The 14,895-nt window shown below is 37.8% G+C and overlaps 1 protein-coding gene across 4 annotated transcripts in view; it reads left to right on the top strand.

Annotated features, from left to right (window-relative positions):
• Window positions 1-14,538, top strand: part of EFHB (EF-hand domain family member B) — a 46,982-nt gene extending 32,444 nt beyond the window's left edge. For 2 of the 4 annotated variants that reach the window (XM_072792923.1, XM_072792922.1), the window contains exons 9-13: window positions 2,391-2,545; window positions 8,193-8,400; window positions 10,863-11,075; window positions 12,387-12,568; window positions 14,204-14,538. In XM_072792923.1, the coding sequence (XP_072649024.1) occupies window positions 2,391-2,545; window positions 8,193-8,400; window positions 10,863-11,075; window positions 12,387-12,568; window positions 14,204-14,377 (932 nt within the window). In that variant the 3' untranslated portion in view covers window positions 14,378-14,538. The other 2 variants (XM_072792924.1, XM_072792925.1) reach the window with 2 other exon arrangements.
• Window positions 14,539-14,895: the final 357 nt, after the last annotated feature.

Below are 14,895 nucleotides of genomic sequence, written 5' to 3'. Positions count from 1 at the left end.
CTGTCTTGCTGTCTGTTGGATCCTTGGGGTCTAGCAAACAGTACATTTTTCACAAATATTTATAGCACGAATTGGTGAATCCAACACATAGTTTATCATTTTGACAATTTGACAACATTGACAAATTTCCTAATAGTTGATCGAAGTTATCCCTACAAATTGAATGAGATATTGTTACAAGATGAAAAGGAAGAAAACCGACATTAATAACTTTAAAAATATGTAAGTATCTGTACCAGCATTGGTGCTGCATAGTGTAACTGATATCTTCAGTTTAACTGTGAAAGGAGACTCTTTGAACTTTTCCTGGAGTTTATGGATGGACACAGATTAGCTCTAGGTTTTCACCTTTTGTGACCATTATTGGGGTCAACTAATAGCACTTGTTCTCAGAAAGCTTCTGCTTCTAAGAAGAAATTGATTTCTTTACTGGGCCTGGATTTCTCCTTTATACTTACTTATGGAAATAAAGGCAGCAGTACAAAGAATGTCTCATCCTGAAGGCCTAGAGTTATTGGTTATGTTAAGACACCTCTAGGAAGAGTGCAAAGGGCTGTGGGCAGCCCCTAGAATGTACCAGAGCATAGGTAAGGTAAAGGAAAATCCAAGACTGGTGGACAGTGCTGCATCATGAGAGTTGGTGCAGGGAGAGTACAATTAAAGCACTTACTGGATTTTTCTGACAGCCATGGTGTGGTAGCTAGGTCATGGGTCTCTCAGGGCCAGTACTTGTGCTCCTGATTTCAACTCTATAGAGATGACTCTTGTGTAATTATAAGTGATTTCACATAAGCTTCATAAATATTTTTTCAGGGCAAGCCAGAAGATATCAGCATACATCTTACTCAACAGGAGTTACACCTAGTGGGATTATGGTGGGAAAACACTTGTAGTTGAAAAAAAACCCAATCATTCAAATGGTTATTTTTGGATAGTAATAGAGAGGGAAGACCTTTGAAGATAAAAACTCAACAAAAGCTATTTTGTGGAAGAAGGAGGATCTCTCTTATACACAATACCCACCCACAGTATTTGTATCAGGGGCAGGAATGTGGAAGAGGAGAGGAAGCCATACTCATTTGTCAAAAATCACTCTCACTCTCTTGATTTCCTCTTACAGAGCCTTACTTCTGCTTTGACCACTTTAGGATAATCTGATGGTAGCTGATTCCATTTCAGATGACTTTGGCCTCAGGCACTTGCCCAGTTCCTACAACCAGCATTTGTTGTGGGGTTCTGACCCATATCTACCCTTAAAAACATGACTTTCATCAGAATATGTCAGTTTAGCTCCTGTTTTTGTAATAAGAAAGAATCTTAGAGGTGCAATGAATACCTATCAAGAGAGACCCTTGACAGAGCCTAAAATAGGGCCTTTTCAAAGTACTTATAAATATTAGTTGCTGTGAACTACAAGAAATGTAGTGATTTAAATTATTCCATCTAGCTTATTATAGCCAACAGCCAACATGATCCTGCCCCAAGAAAGCAAGAAGGGAGGGGTGTAGGCCAGGAGAAAATGAACTGAGGTAAAAGATTTCTTCTTTATCCACCAAGCCATCACATCTGGTGATGCAACATGGGCAACTCTAGTCTAATCTCTGTCACCATTAACATCCAAGGAATGTTTTCCAAAAGGGAGTGGCAAGAAATGGGGCTTATAAGAAATGGGGCTTATAGGCAGTGTGTATGTTGTACTTTCTTTGTGTCATTGTCTGGGGAAGTTCCTTTAAGTCATGAAGGATAAATGGAAGCAAGGGCCAGGTCTGGGGGCATATAGCAGGGAAATTGGAGAGTTTATTACTTCTAGATAACTGAGGGGGTTGTGGATTAGGACTCAATTAGTGGAATTGTGGATGAGGCTTGGTTTCCTGTGCAGGTGGCTGAGAGAAATGGGAACTTGATATGCAGACTGAAAAGTCATATTTGGAGAGAGTAGGGTATTTGAATTCAATTTTTACAAGGGATCCCAGAGGTTTAGTCAACTTCAAGGCATGTAAAGTGGTCCCCACATAGACTCTGCCCTAGCTTTCAGATCCTCAGTATTGTAGACAAATGTCTACAAAGAAGCAGAGAGGCAAGGACTATCATCTTAGGAAAGACAGCCAAGTAGGGCTTATACTTGCCCCCTAAAATTCATTTTGTCAGAACTTTTTTATTGAACAGAGAAGTCACATAAAACAGCAATATTAAGTTTTTATCAATTACTTTATGTACTTTTTAAATACTTTTTCTGTCATGCTACATAATAGTTTCAGAGTTAGGCATGAGGTTTTTTGTTGTTGTTGTTCACAGACTTTGGTAGATCTCTCTTTTTTAGGATAGGAAAAATATTAACAGACTTTAAATTCAGATAAAAGACTTTACCCCTTTCCTTCACTCTTTAATAGGAGCTGGTGATCTCATCCATAACAGACTTCCAAGTGAATATCTTCAAGGCAAGGATAGACAGAGAGCCCTGATTGCAGCAGTGCGACATCACTTGAAGAAAGTTAACTACCAAAACTTTGACACTTTGCTGGCAGCCTTCAGGCATTATGATAAGGCCAGTATTTGATGGAGGTTTTTGGACTATGCACGGACTTATAGATCCTGGTGGGTTGCTGTAGATCAGGGGTCAGCAGATGATGGACCGTGGGTCAAATCCAGCCCACCATCTGTTTTTGTAAATAGTTTTTAAGTATTTTCTATGGCCACTTTTGCACTACAAATGCAGAATAGTGTGTCAAGAGACTGAATGACCTGCAAAATCTAAAATACTTACATTTTGGCCCCTGACAGTAGAAGTTTGCCGACCCCTGGAGTAGATCAGTGTTTGCCAAAGTGTGATCCTTTTACCACTACCAAGGTTACTTGGGAACCTGTTAGAAATGTGCAATCTAAGGCCTGCTACTGAAGTGTGAACTCCAGGTTGGGGCCTAGCAAGTTGTTATAACAAGCTCTGCAGGTAATTCTGATAAAACTTGAGAACCACTGTGGCAGATTAAACTGTAGTGTGGTGGAAGGAAGGAGTGGGGTAGGAAGGGGCATCATAGATCCCCAGGGAAGATTCCTGGGTCTAGGCCATCATACCTATCATACCTAAAGCTGAGTATGTACACATAGTGCTGTCAATCTAGGTCCAAGTCAAGCTTAGAATGCCTCTACCCGGGGGAGCAAGGTATGGTTTCAGTTTTCTCTCTCTCTCTCTCTTTTTTAAGCTTTTAAAAATTTATTTATTCATGAGAGACATACAGAGAGATGCAGAGACATAGGCAGAAGGAGAAGCAGGCTCCCAATGGGGAGTTTCAGTTTTGAGAGTGTAAGATTATTCCATTTTCAAGCTACTCTAAATTGTGTCCTTTCATAAAGTCAGATCAGTCTGGGGCTAGATAATTACTTCACGTGATTTTAGGCCATCACAGGACTGCTTTCACCAAGCTGCACTGCCTTTAGCTTACACTAAGATGCTCTATTGTACAAACCTTTTGTGAAAAATCACACAATTTTGTTGGTATGCCCATGAGGCTGTTATTTATTTTTGTCACATGCATCCTCTTTATAAAGAAACCTAGTCTTTCTAAAGATGATTGTGCTTCATTTATGTATCTGGTTTGATTTTACCTCATGAAGAGCATGAATTTTGTACTGATTGTGAATACCTTTTTGACTTGGCCATCAGGAAGCTCAAAGCCAATTTAACAAAATGCATCTAGTTTGTGAACATGATCTTACAGCATACATTTTGTGTGTTCTTTTGTTCCACATTTCTTCTTATTTTATTTATTTATTTTAAGATTTTATTTATTTATTCGTGAGAAACACAGAGAGAGGCAAAGACACAGACAGAGGGAGAAGCAGTCTCCATGCAGGGAGCCAGACATGGGACTCAATCCTGGGTCCCCAGGATCACACCCCGGGCTGAAGGCAGTGCTAAACGTCTGAGCCACCTGGGCTGCCCTCTTCTTATTTTATTTCATCTTTATTTTCTCTCTGCCCTGATTTCCTCACTCTTTGGGCTCTGTTTAACAGTACTTATTTTTTTAGGCAGCCTCAAACTATTTTAGAATGAGTTTAATTGAAACCATAAAAGCTCATAAATAAACCTGTGGTGATGTAGTACATCATAATCTTGATATGAGAAGGAAAAAAAGCAGAATAATTTTATCTCAAAGAGAAAAGATAATATTTGTATCTTCCTTCCAATGTTGAGCACAATTTTTAGAAAAGTTATGCTTCAGATTTTTATCTTAAAAAAATCTTGATTACTCATTGGCTTATTCAGTTTAAACCATTCATTTTATTTGTTTTTAGATTAGAGGCCTGTGTGCCTGTGTTGTACTGATGAATAAAAAGTGGGTTAAATATCTCATTTAAGTTTGTACCAATTATGTAGGGACAAACACCAATCAGTCACCCACTGCATTTCTCACAAAGTTGTGTTTAAAGAAAATGTAAGTATTCAACTGTTTCTCTGGTTTTTAATAGAGACCAATTGCTATTTACAGGTAATTTAAAAATGAATCTTCAGAATTAAAATATGTAAGCTAAAATAAGTACATTTTAAACTTTAGTCAAATACAAGTATCTTACAAAGATGATAGCAGTGTAAATTTAGATAGCAGTAATATGAATAAGAGAGAAACTACCACAATACAGAGTGCTCTGCTTTTCAAAAATTCTTCATTTTAAATGTAATTATAGGCAAGATGATCATCTTAATAGCTGTTGATTATCTTAGTGAACCACCAGGCACATTCCTTATGATAAAATTAAATTAAGCAGGGAGGAAATTACTGAGAATTATTTAATGTTGATATACCTTTTAAATAGTTAACTTTTAATACCACAATGCAGTGCTCACTGTCCTTGAGGAGCTTTTTTATCTGAGAGGGTAATAAGATGTGGGTCTTCTAGTACAGCTGTAGGATAATTTTTGATTATCTGAATCTTCTATTATTGCATGCCCAGATTTACCTTAATGAAAAACACAAAACAGAACAAATAAACCATGATTCATAAATGAATCTTCTTGGCTTAGAGGATTAATTCTTCTATTTATTGAACACTCACTGTACATTAAACATTATTCCAGATAATGTGTAGACTTTCCACTTAGGAAATTTAAAGTCTAGAGGTGAAATAAAAAGACTCATCATGTCCAGAAGTGGTCACAGCAACATCCCAAATTTTCAAAATAGGTCTATATTATTCCAATTCCTTTTATTCTCATCATTATCCAGGAATTAGCTGAGATGAGATTATTCCTCTTTGGGGATAGCTGCATTCAGTTATAAAACTCGTGTAAGCTAGAAGCTGGTGAGGAAGATAGACAATTTTTGAGAAGGTTATTCCAAAGCTCAGTCTTACCAGATGGCTGTGGATGCTTGGTGTAGGAAAGGTTCATTGAATACCTTGACTAACAGCTCATTATTGAATAACACTTTTGCTATAAGACACACCATCGCCATGCAGAAAATGGTCCAGAAAGCAAAACACATGACTCATATTCATTTCATGGGCCATAATTCTGTGCTTGGAACTGGCTGATTGAACTAGAATATCAATCCCATAGCTTGAAAATGTTTCAACTGTATGAGGCACCACCAATAGCTTGAAAGGGGATGAAGGTTCCATGTAGTCAGTATGCCAGGAGCATAGAGGCAATGTGTCCTCTGTGATGTGTCCTCCCTTACCTCTCAAATTGGCCAACTTTTGTCAGGAGTGGTAACCTCTGCCTTAGAAATATAGAGGTGCTTTACCTTGTAGTGATTGGGGTGTCCCCATGTCTGGTACAACAGTAGGTCCAGGCAGCGGTGGTGGCAATATGGATTGATTCAGGCACATTCAGAAGCTTGATATCAGTCTGAGAATGGGCAAAGAATGGACCCTTATCATTGGCATCTATGTGGCTTACCCACATGGTTCAATCAACATCTATTTGTTACCATAGTTCTCAGACACAGAAAAGTGTCTTTAATCATCTAGTGGCTTTTCAACCAAACAGGCAGGCCATTGATAACAGTCCAAGAATCAGTAAAAATATAACAGGTTCATCAAGGGGAGTATTGGGCAGAGCCATGAAACTAGCCTTGAGTTCTGCCCACTGAGTAGATTGACTATGTGCATTTTTTATCATAACTGTCATTAAAAGCCACAGCAGCCCAGTGAAGACCACTGGGTTTCAAGTTAGTAAACCCAACCCAGAGGTTCTGAGTGTCAAAATCATTAGTCACAGAGACTTGAACCTCAAAGGGGTCATTAGGGTTGTGGGTACTGGCATCGTCTACATGTGGCTCATGAGTAATACGAGCATGTCAAGTGTCAGTACCAGTTATACATTCAGCCATGAAAGCTACAGAAATAATAATAATAATATATAATATATATTATTATATAATAATATATAATATATATTATTATATAATAATATATTGCTGGCTTTCCTTCTTCACTTTGAACAAACCCTGTTCACACCCCACTATCTGAATCCAGACATCTCCTCCCCCTAGAGACTGAGTAGGATGATGACTTTGGCAAAGAAGCCATACAAGTTTGAGACTTTGCCCCTCTGAAGTTCTACAGTATACTTGAACAAATGAATGTAGCATTTGATCTCCCTTGGGGACAGGGAGACCTTAGTTCCACATCTAGTTATCTTTCTCCTTATGGCAGCTGAGGTTGGAGCATGGAGGAAGGGATGATCCAGGGTGCAGATGGTGTGACTTAGTACCTGGAGAGTAAGAAACATTTACTTTGAGTTTTGAGTTTTGCAGCACAATGAAACAAACCACCAATGTTTTCAGCCCACACAAATCTGTATATTGGGCAATGAAGTCATCATTCTTGGTGTCATCTATTTCAGTTTTGAGGACCTCTTGATTCAACTGCCATATCCTAGGTGGCTTTTCATCAAGGGCGATGGAATTTGCATTTTTGGTTGACTGGGGCTTGTAGCAGAGATTTTTATAAAGGAGTCTACTTTAGTCCAGGGCATTTGCAACCCCCTTGTCAAGATAATACGTTTTAAATTTTTATTCTATCTCAACATAAGTGTCAGGCCTATGGATCTGTCTGCAGGAATTTATCTAGGGTTCATTTGGTCAGTTCCTCATTCTCCAGGGATCACCTTCATCAGCATTGCACCTTCTCATCCGGAGCATGAGACCTGAATACTAGTCCATGAATCATTTATCTTTTCTCTTGGGAGTTTGTCTCAGGGGAATTTCTCTGAGAGGGCCAAAGCTCCCTTAATAGCAGCCAGGACCCACTGCAAAAATATTCAAATCTTTTACTTTCATCTCCAAATGGGTTTATGGTTTGATAGACTCCAGGAGGGGCTTAGGGGTAAGACATCTCAGCTCTTGCCATTTTTCCTTAACAAGCATTATGCGTTCTGTCCCTTTATCTCCCATCCAAGTACTAACCAGGCCCCATCCTGCTTAGTTTCCAAGATCACAGAGATTGGGAGCATTCAGGGTAGTACGGCTGTAGACAACTCCTTTATCTCCCAAATGGGCAGTTCCTGCCCAAAGCCTTCATAAATTTCCCTCCTTTCTCACACAGTGTAGATGCTCCTGTCTTTAACTGTTGTCTGGAAGAAGGTGGAACATCCTCTGCTCTGCCTACCAGGACGAATTTTAGTGTTAATTGTTACAACAGGGCCAGATTAGTAGCATGACCCTCTTGCCCATAGGAGTGTTAACAAGCAGGCAACAGTCTTTGAATCTGCCTCCCTGTATTTGGCCTGCAACTACTTCCCCAATTTCTCCTCATTACCAGACAATGGAGTGGAGGATCATTTAATGCTCAGTTGGAACACCAGAGGTGTTAAAAACTTTGAAAGCATGGGAAATTGTAGAATGCTGTCAAAAGTACACAATGTTGGTTAAATGTCATGCATAAATCATGGTTATATCTGCCCTACCACAGTGTAAACAGCATGATTTAAAGAAAAAAAATATTAAAGTAGAATGAAAAAAAATCCTGAGCCACACCCCACTCCAACCAGGATTCAAATTACTGTGCACATATCAAGTTGGCACAATGAAGATTTTGCTTAATATTTGACTACTCTTATATAAAAAATAAGACAAATTCTTTGAATTTATATGATAGATCTCTTTCTTTTTCTTAAATGAAATAATAGATATTGCATACTCTGCTCTTAAAGACAATGCTCATTTCATCTTTTCCTACTTTGTGTCTAACAGAATGGAGATGGGGTGATAGATAAAGCCGAGCTTCGGGAGGCTTGTGAACAGGTCAGCTTGCACTTAGATGAGAAGCTCCTGGACCAGCTATTTGACTACTGTGATGTGGATAATGATGGGCTGATTAACTACCTAGAATTTGCAAATTTTCTTAACTGGAAGGATAAAATGCCTCTTAAAGAGTATGAAGAGAGGGTCATAATTAAAGGTATTTAATTTTTGAAGGTTTGCTGAATTCTTAAATGGACTTTTTAATTTTCAGTTTTCTAGGAGCTTGACTTGTCAACCTTAATATTATATATTTAAAAATATGCACATATATATGTTATTTGCTTGTTTATGCATAGAATATCTGTGGAGGGACAGGAAAGAATTTGATGACATTTAAGGGGAACCGGTAGCTAAGGGACAGGGTGGCAATAAGACTCACATTTTAATCTATGTGTTTATGTCTTTTGAATTTGGAACCATGTATTGTCCATTCAAAAGAAAAAAAATTAAAAGCAAAATAGTTTACACTAAAGTCCAAAATATGAAAGTTCCTCAGAAGGTTGTTTGAAAACCATTGTCTTAGAGTAATTAGCTCCCTTTCTCCAGGAAAAGTCAATAGTAAAACAGAATTTGACATAAAATTTATTCTTTTCCATTTTGTAAGAGAAAGAAAAACAATTTTTACCTTTATTCAAATGCTTTCATGTTTCCACATTGACTTCTTGCATCACTAATATGCATAATTATGTATATGTAAAATCACAGTGAATGTATCATTTTTATTTGGCTTTTTAAAATTTAGCTTTCAAACTTCTATGGAATTAAGAAATAGCTTTATGGTAAACTTTTTTATAAATTTCATTTTCAGTTCCCTCATGTTGATGTATGATGAGTTACTAAGCCATTTCCTCACTCTTTGAAATTTAGGTTATTTCCAGATATTTTAAAAGTAATATCGGTAATGCTACAGTGATTATCATCTCTCAAAAATCTTTTTTTTCTAATTATATTTCATTTCCTATGAATGTTATTATTGTCACAGAAGTTAACTATATTTTCATTTTGTTTTTCTAAATGATTGTACCAATTTGCAATTTTATCAGCCAAATCTGTGAGGTTATACTCTAACTTTGCTACCATTGAGTATTATTTCAAACATTTCAAACATTCTTGTAATTTAGTTGTTACCATGATACTTTGTTCACTTTAATGTTCAAATTTTGATTATTAGAGAGGATTTACTTTTTAAAAAGGTTGTTTACACTTCTATCTCCTCTGGAATATTCTTCCTCCAAAAAGTTAAATTATTACTGTTTTTACTTTTATTCTGTCATGCCTTTTCTGCAAGGCCAAACCAGATTTGGGGCCTTATTGATGATGTGAGCCCTTAATAAGTTTCTGAGATGGCCTTTCTATTCTAGCTGCTAGGAAAGCAGGAGGCTCTTCTTTACCTAAAGAAGATATTTTAGAAAACAATTCTACCCTAGTCCTTTCAGAAAATACAAAGAGGTGATAGTTTTTTTCTTCTTGGCACAATTCATGAAGTAGTGGGGGAAAGCAGAAGCCTGTTTTTAAACCGGATAGTTTTTCAAATTGTTCCTGGTTTTGAGGTTCTGATTTCATCAGCTACCTTCAATGAAGTCCTTGAGGTTTTCCATCTTCTGAGATACTGGCCAGTGGTTCAGTCAGAAAGGGCTCAGGAATGTTTTGCCAGGAATTTTCTTATATCCAATTCTACTTACTGTTGACTTCTAGAGGAAAGGGTGAAGTATTCTAAGGCAGTGGCTTTAAAACAGTTCTTTGAGAAACTGTTTCTCATACTTGTCTGTATTTCTGCTTTTTTGAGGGGCACAGCGAGGGGATTAGAGGTTTTGGAACACAAGGCCTGAATGTGTTCAGGACGGTGATTGGCAGGAGCTGAATAGGGGCTGCAGGCTTTAGATAGGCATGTCTTTTCTAGTTTGTTACGGTTCCCACCCCAACCTGATACTGGGGCACCGTCTGCCTTTGCAACCCTTGCTTGGAGCCCTGAGAGTTCTTCCAGAGACTGAAAGGCCACAGCGCCCTCTAGTGCTAGCTGTGTAGCCACCAGCGGTGTGGACAAGGTGACAGGAATTTACTCCTAAATTTCAGAATGACTCAGCAAAGCAAATCTTCAAAAGCATAGTCTTGAAATTTGAGTTTTACCTCAGGGCTTTCTTTTATACACTGATATGAAGAGAGTCATTTATATAATCGGTTCCTGCCATGCACCACCATCAGGTATGTGTGGAATTTACAACTCCAAATGTGTTTTCTCCTGTCCCTCTTTGGGGCACAACTTTGGAAATAACTGGTAATCCTGTAGTTTAAGTTAAATGTAAAAATAAACTCTAATTTTTTTTTAAGGGAAAAAAACCAATTTTCATTGGTTTCTCAGATTTAAAAGCTTTATTCTAAAGTGGATAGAGTGGCGAGAACAGGCCATGTTCAGATTTCCTGGTACATGACATTGGCTTGCCTTTGCTCTTCCACAGTGGGGTGCTGGCATCGGTGGAGGGCTTTCACCAGCCCAGTCTCAGTCTATACCAGCAAGGAGAGAGACTAACCAGGAAAACTGATTTCGTTGCAGAACAGCAAGCACAAAGTAGTGATTCTTTCCTATACTTCCTACCCTTCCCGCTCCCTTTTTGCTTAAAGGTAGAAAACCAGATTGTACAAACCGTACTGAGGCTAATGTGGAAGAATCTGAACCAACTCTCCTAATAAAACCAGAAGATATAGTCTTAAAAGAACCAGGGAGCTCAGAAAAGACTCTCCGGACGCTTCTGAGGCCAAGTGATAAAGTTTCTAATTACTATAAGACAACTTCTTCTGAGATCAGTGCGGTTGTAGGAGCTATTCCTTCTACTTGTGAGTATGTCACATTATTTGCTGAGTTTTAAAAGGGTCAGCAAAGAAGTGTCCTTTGTCCTTTTATTGTCCCCAGCTTCTGTCTTCATTTAGTTGTTTCTCCAAGCTAGGACTTTCATTCAGTTCTGTATTTGAAGCATCTAAGGGTCTCAATAAATGTAGGCTGAACTGAACTATTGTTAGTGATGACGCAAGTCAAAGGATTCCCTCAATATTAATGAAATTGATTTATGATGATTAGAACCTTGAATGTTACACAATGTAACATTGAACGTTACACAGTGTTAGAAGACGCATAAGCCATGTGATTCTTAGCTACAAACAGATTTGCCTTCAAATATTTGAAGAGCTTTTGCAAAACTATTCTGTATATCTTCATTCTCCATCTGTTAGTTTGCTAGGGCTGCCATAACAAGTGTAACACATTGGATGGCTTAAACAAAAGAAATTTATCGTCTTACGGTTCTGGAGGCTGAAAGTCTGAGGCCAAGGTATTGGCAGGGTTGGTTCTTTCTGGGACTGTGAGAGAGGATCTCTTCCAGGCCCCTCTCCTAGATTCTGGTGTGTTGCTGGCAATCCTTGGTGTCCCTTTGCTCTTGCTGCATCACCCTGATTTCTGCCTTCACATTCACATGGCTTCCTCCTATGTGAGAGTCTGTGTCCAAATGGCCTGTTTTATAAGGACTCCAGTCACATTGGATTAGTGGCCCATCTTATTCCAGTGATTTTATCTTAATTTAATTAATTACAAATGTAATAGCTCTCTTAAGATTTTTTATTTTTAAGTAATCTCTACATCCAACATGGGGCTTTAATTTACAATCCCAAGAGACTATTTTATGTTGGTCAAGATCACTTCCTTAGACTAAGGACATGACTAAGGATGCATGTATTTTTCTTAACTAGATTTTACAGACATGCTGTATATTCTGGTTTAATGAGATCTTGCTACTTCCTTTAGAATAGTGCTATCCAATAGAAATAGAACTGGAGTTATATGTATTCAAAAATTTTTAGTAGACACATTAAGAAAAAAAGTGAAACTAATTTTAATAGTATATATGCTTTATATATAATATATAGATCTCCCAAATATTTTTCAACAATTAATCAATATAAAATGATAAGATATTCCACTTTTTTTGGGTACTAAACCTTTGAAATTTAGCATGTATTTTATACTTATATCACATCTCAGTTTGGACTAGCCCCATTTCAAGTTATGTACTCAATTGTCATGTGTGGCTAGTGGCTGCTGTATTGTAGAGCTCAGTTTTAGAATGTCTGTTTTCCTTTCTCATCGGTTCCTAGGTTATCCCATCTATGGTGTTCCAACCATTCGGTCTGATATTCCTGCCCCCCGAATTCGTCGCATCAGTGATAGAACTAATTATGGTGAAGAGGGCAATGCCTATTCACTACTACATCCTACTGTCTTTGGCCAGAAAGGAGTGTTTGAAAGAGACTTCTTCAAGACCAGATCAAAAAAAGAGGTACAGCATATTATTCAAAAAAGACTTGAAAGAAATGTCAACTTCACATAAACACACAAAGATGAAAATGTCTATTTATCAACAACTATTTAGACTGTTTAAAACTTGAGCTTTGATATTATAGAAGTCATCAAGATCCCCAAATAGGATTCTCGAGGATAACGTTCAGTTTGATTGTGATGTTTTGGTACTATTCTTCGAGCAGATGTTCTTCTATGACAGGAAACATTATATTCACATCATATATCCACTATGACCTATGTATAAAAAGAAAAATATTTCCCTAAGGTACTCAACACTATTCTTAGTTGAGAAAAAGCAAAAGGGACCAATCCCTTCCTTGTGTAAGTATCTCATGGTTTTGTAGCTTCAAAACCAAAGAGTAAGTACGAGAAGGGCCACTCTGCTACCCTTCTTAGGTACTGCTACTATTTTATGGTTTAGATTATCGGTGAGAGCACTTATTTAAAATATTCTGTCCTGTTGCCATACCATTTGTCAGCCCATGTATCTTGTTTTTGTTTGTTTGTTAGAAAACATGGTCCTCATATTCTAGGTGGTTTTCTTCCTAGGTGGGTTATAAACAGGAGCAACTAGCTAGGTCCAAATAGCCACTAGGATTCTAAGGGCCAAGGATTAATAGCAAGCTTGGTCAGTCTGTCTTAATCTGCACTCTAGAAAGCAGAGTATAATCTAGGGTGCAACTGCTTCTTCAGAACTTTCATATCCAGAACTAGGAATGATATGAGCAGATGTAAATAGACATATGATACCTACATATGATACCTTTTGGGACCTCAGATGAAGGGGTGATGACTTGATAACTTACCAACTACTAATGGTAATGATGATAAATTAATGATGATAAATTCATTCCAACAATTAATTCCCACTGAAGTAGGGGACAGAGGAAGGGAGAAGAAACTCAGAGGAGATGCCCTGCTGGCTGCTCCCAAAGAAGGAACTCAGGGTCCACCCCAGGGGATCAGAGAAGGGACGCCCCCAGATTGTTTCACTTCTCTTAATTACTCTAAAGGCCTTATGAAATAGAAGTGCAGAGTTGCCAAAAGAAACAAAAATTGCCTGCTTGTTGCATGATGGCTAAAGTTCTTTTAAGGAGGAAAGTCATCTTTTATTTTACACATCTAGAAAAAAAAAAAAGAAAGAACCCAAATGAGTGGTTGGAGAAATAATGCTAATGTGAGAATGGATGGGTTTCTGGATGATATTAACTAATCAGTGTATTGTGATGGAATGGAGAACTAGGGGAGGGATGCCTCTTGAGGAATGGGAAAGGAAATGGAGGAGCAGGTCTTGGATGCTCAAGACTGATTCGGGCCACTTTCAGAATTCACTCTGTGGGGACAGCCTTCACCAGCCACTGGTTGGAGGAGAATCACAACTCTGCACTGGGGCACTGAAGTGTTTTTGCTGTACAACCACAGTTGCTGGAAGCTCTGCTCTTCTGAATTTCAAGTGTATTTGATTATACTCAGTCCCAGGGACCCTGGATTGTGACCTGAGCCAAAGGCAGATGCTTAACGAACTGAGCCACTGAGGCACCCCAAAGATATTTTTAAAATACAAATTTAAAAACACAAATTTTTGTCTGATTTTCAATATTTTCCCCCCTAGATTGCAGAGATATTATGTAACATTGGTGTTAAGCTTTCTGATGAAGAATTTGAAAATGTATGGAATCTTGCATCAAAAAAACACCACAGAGGAGAAGTTTGTGTTGAAACCATCAGAAATGTTCTGGATGAGCTACAACATGCAGACAGAATCAAGTGTAAAACAAGCATGTGATATTTTGGAGTTCATTCATTTAAACAAAAGAATTACTAAATATGTGTTCATGAAAAATGTTTAGTCCATTCTGGTTTTAGATCTTATGTTAGAATTCAGCAACTGCTGTAGTAGGACTCCTATGCTTATGTGTTGCTAATAAATTTGATTTGGGATTTTAAGGTTTATTTTATTGTTTTCTGTAAAACACCAAAGAACTTGACAAGCACTTAGAGTTAACGTTTTACCTAGGAGATGTTTGTAATGTTTATTATGCTTAGGAAGTCTATGCCTTTTAGTCGGTTGACTGAAATTCAAGTCTAGTTTGTGATATCAGGTTGACAATATTTTGCCTTCAACCTTTTGTTATTTTCATCTTTAGGTGTCACAATAGCAGAACATAAGTTTAGCGAGGCTTTGGTCTCTGTTCGCATCTGAGGAAAACAAACACAGGGAACAGGATTTAGAGAACAAAAGCTAGAGTTCCAATAATGATGTAACAGCCATTAGGTTTAATACCTTCTGGCCATTTATCAACA

This window comes from Canis lupus, chromosome 22, assembly GCF_048164855.1.
Source record: "Canis lupus baileyi chromosome 22, mCanLup2.hap1, whole genome shotgun sequence".
NCBI lineage: Eukaryota > Metazoa > Chordata > Mammalia > Carnivora > Canidae > Canis > Canis lupus.
Note: the sequence above shows the minus strand (reverse complement) of the source record. Positions and strands in the feature narration are given on the sequence as shown.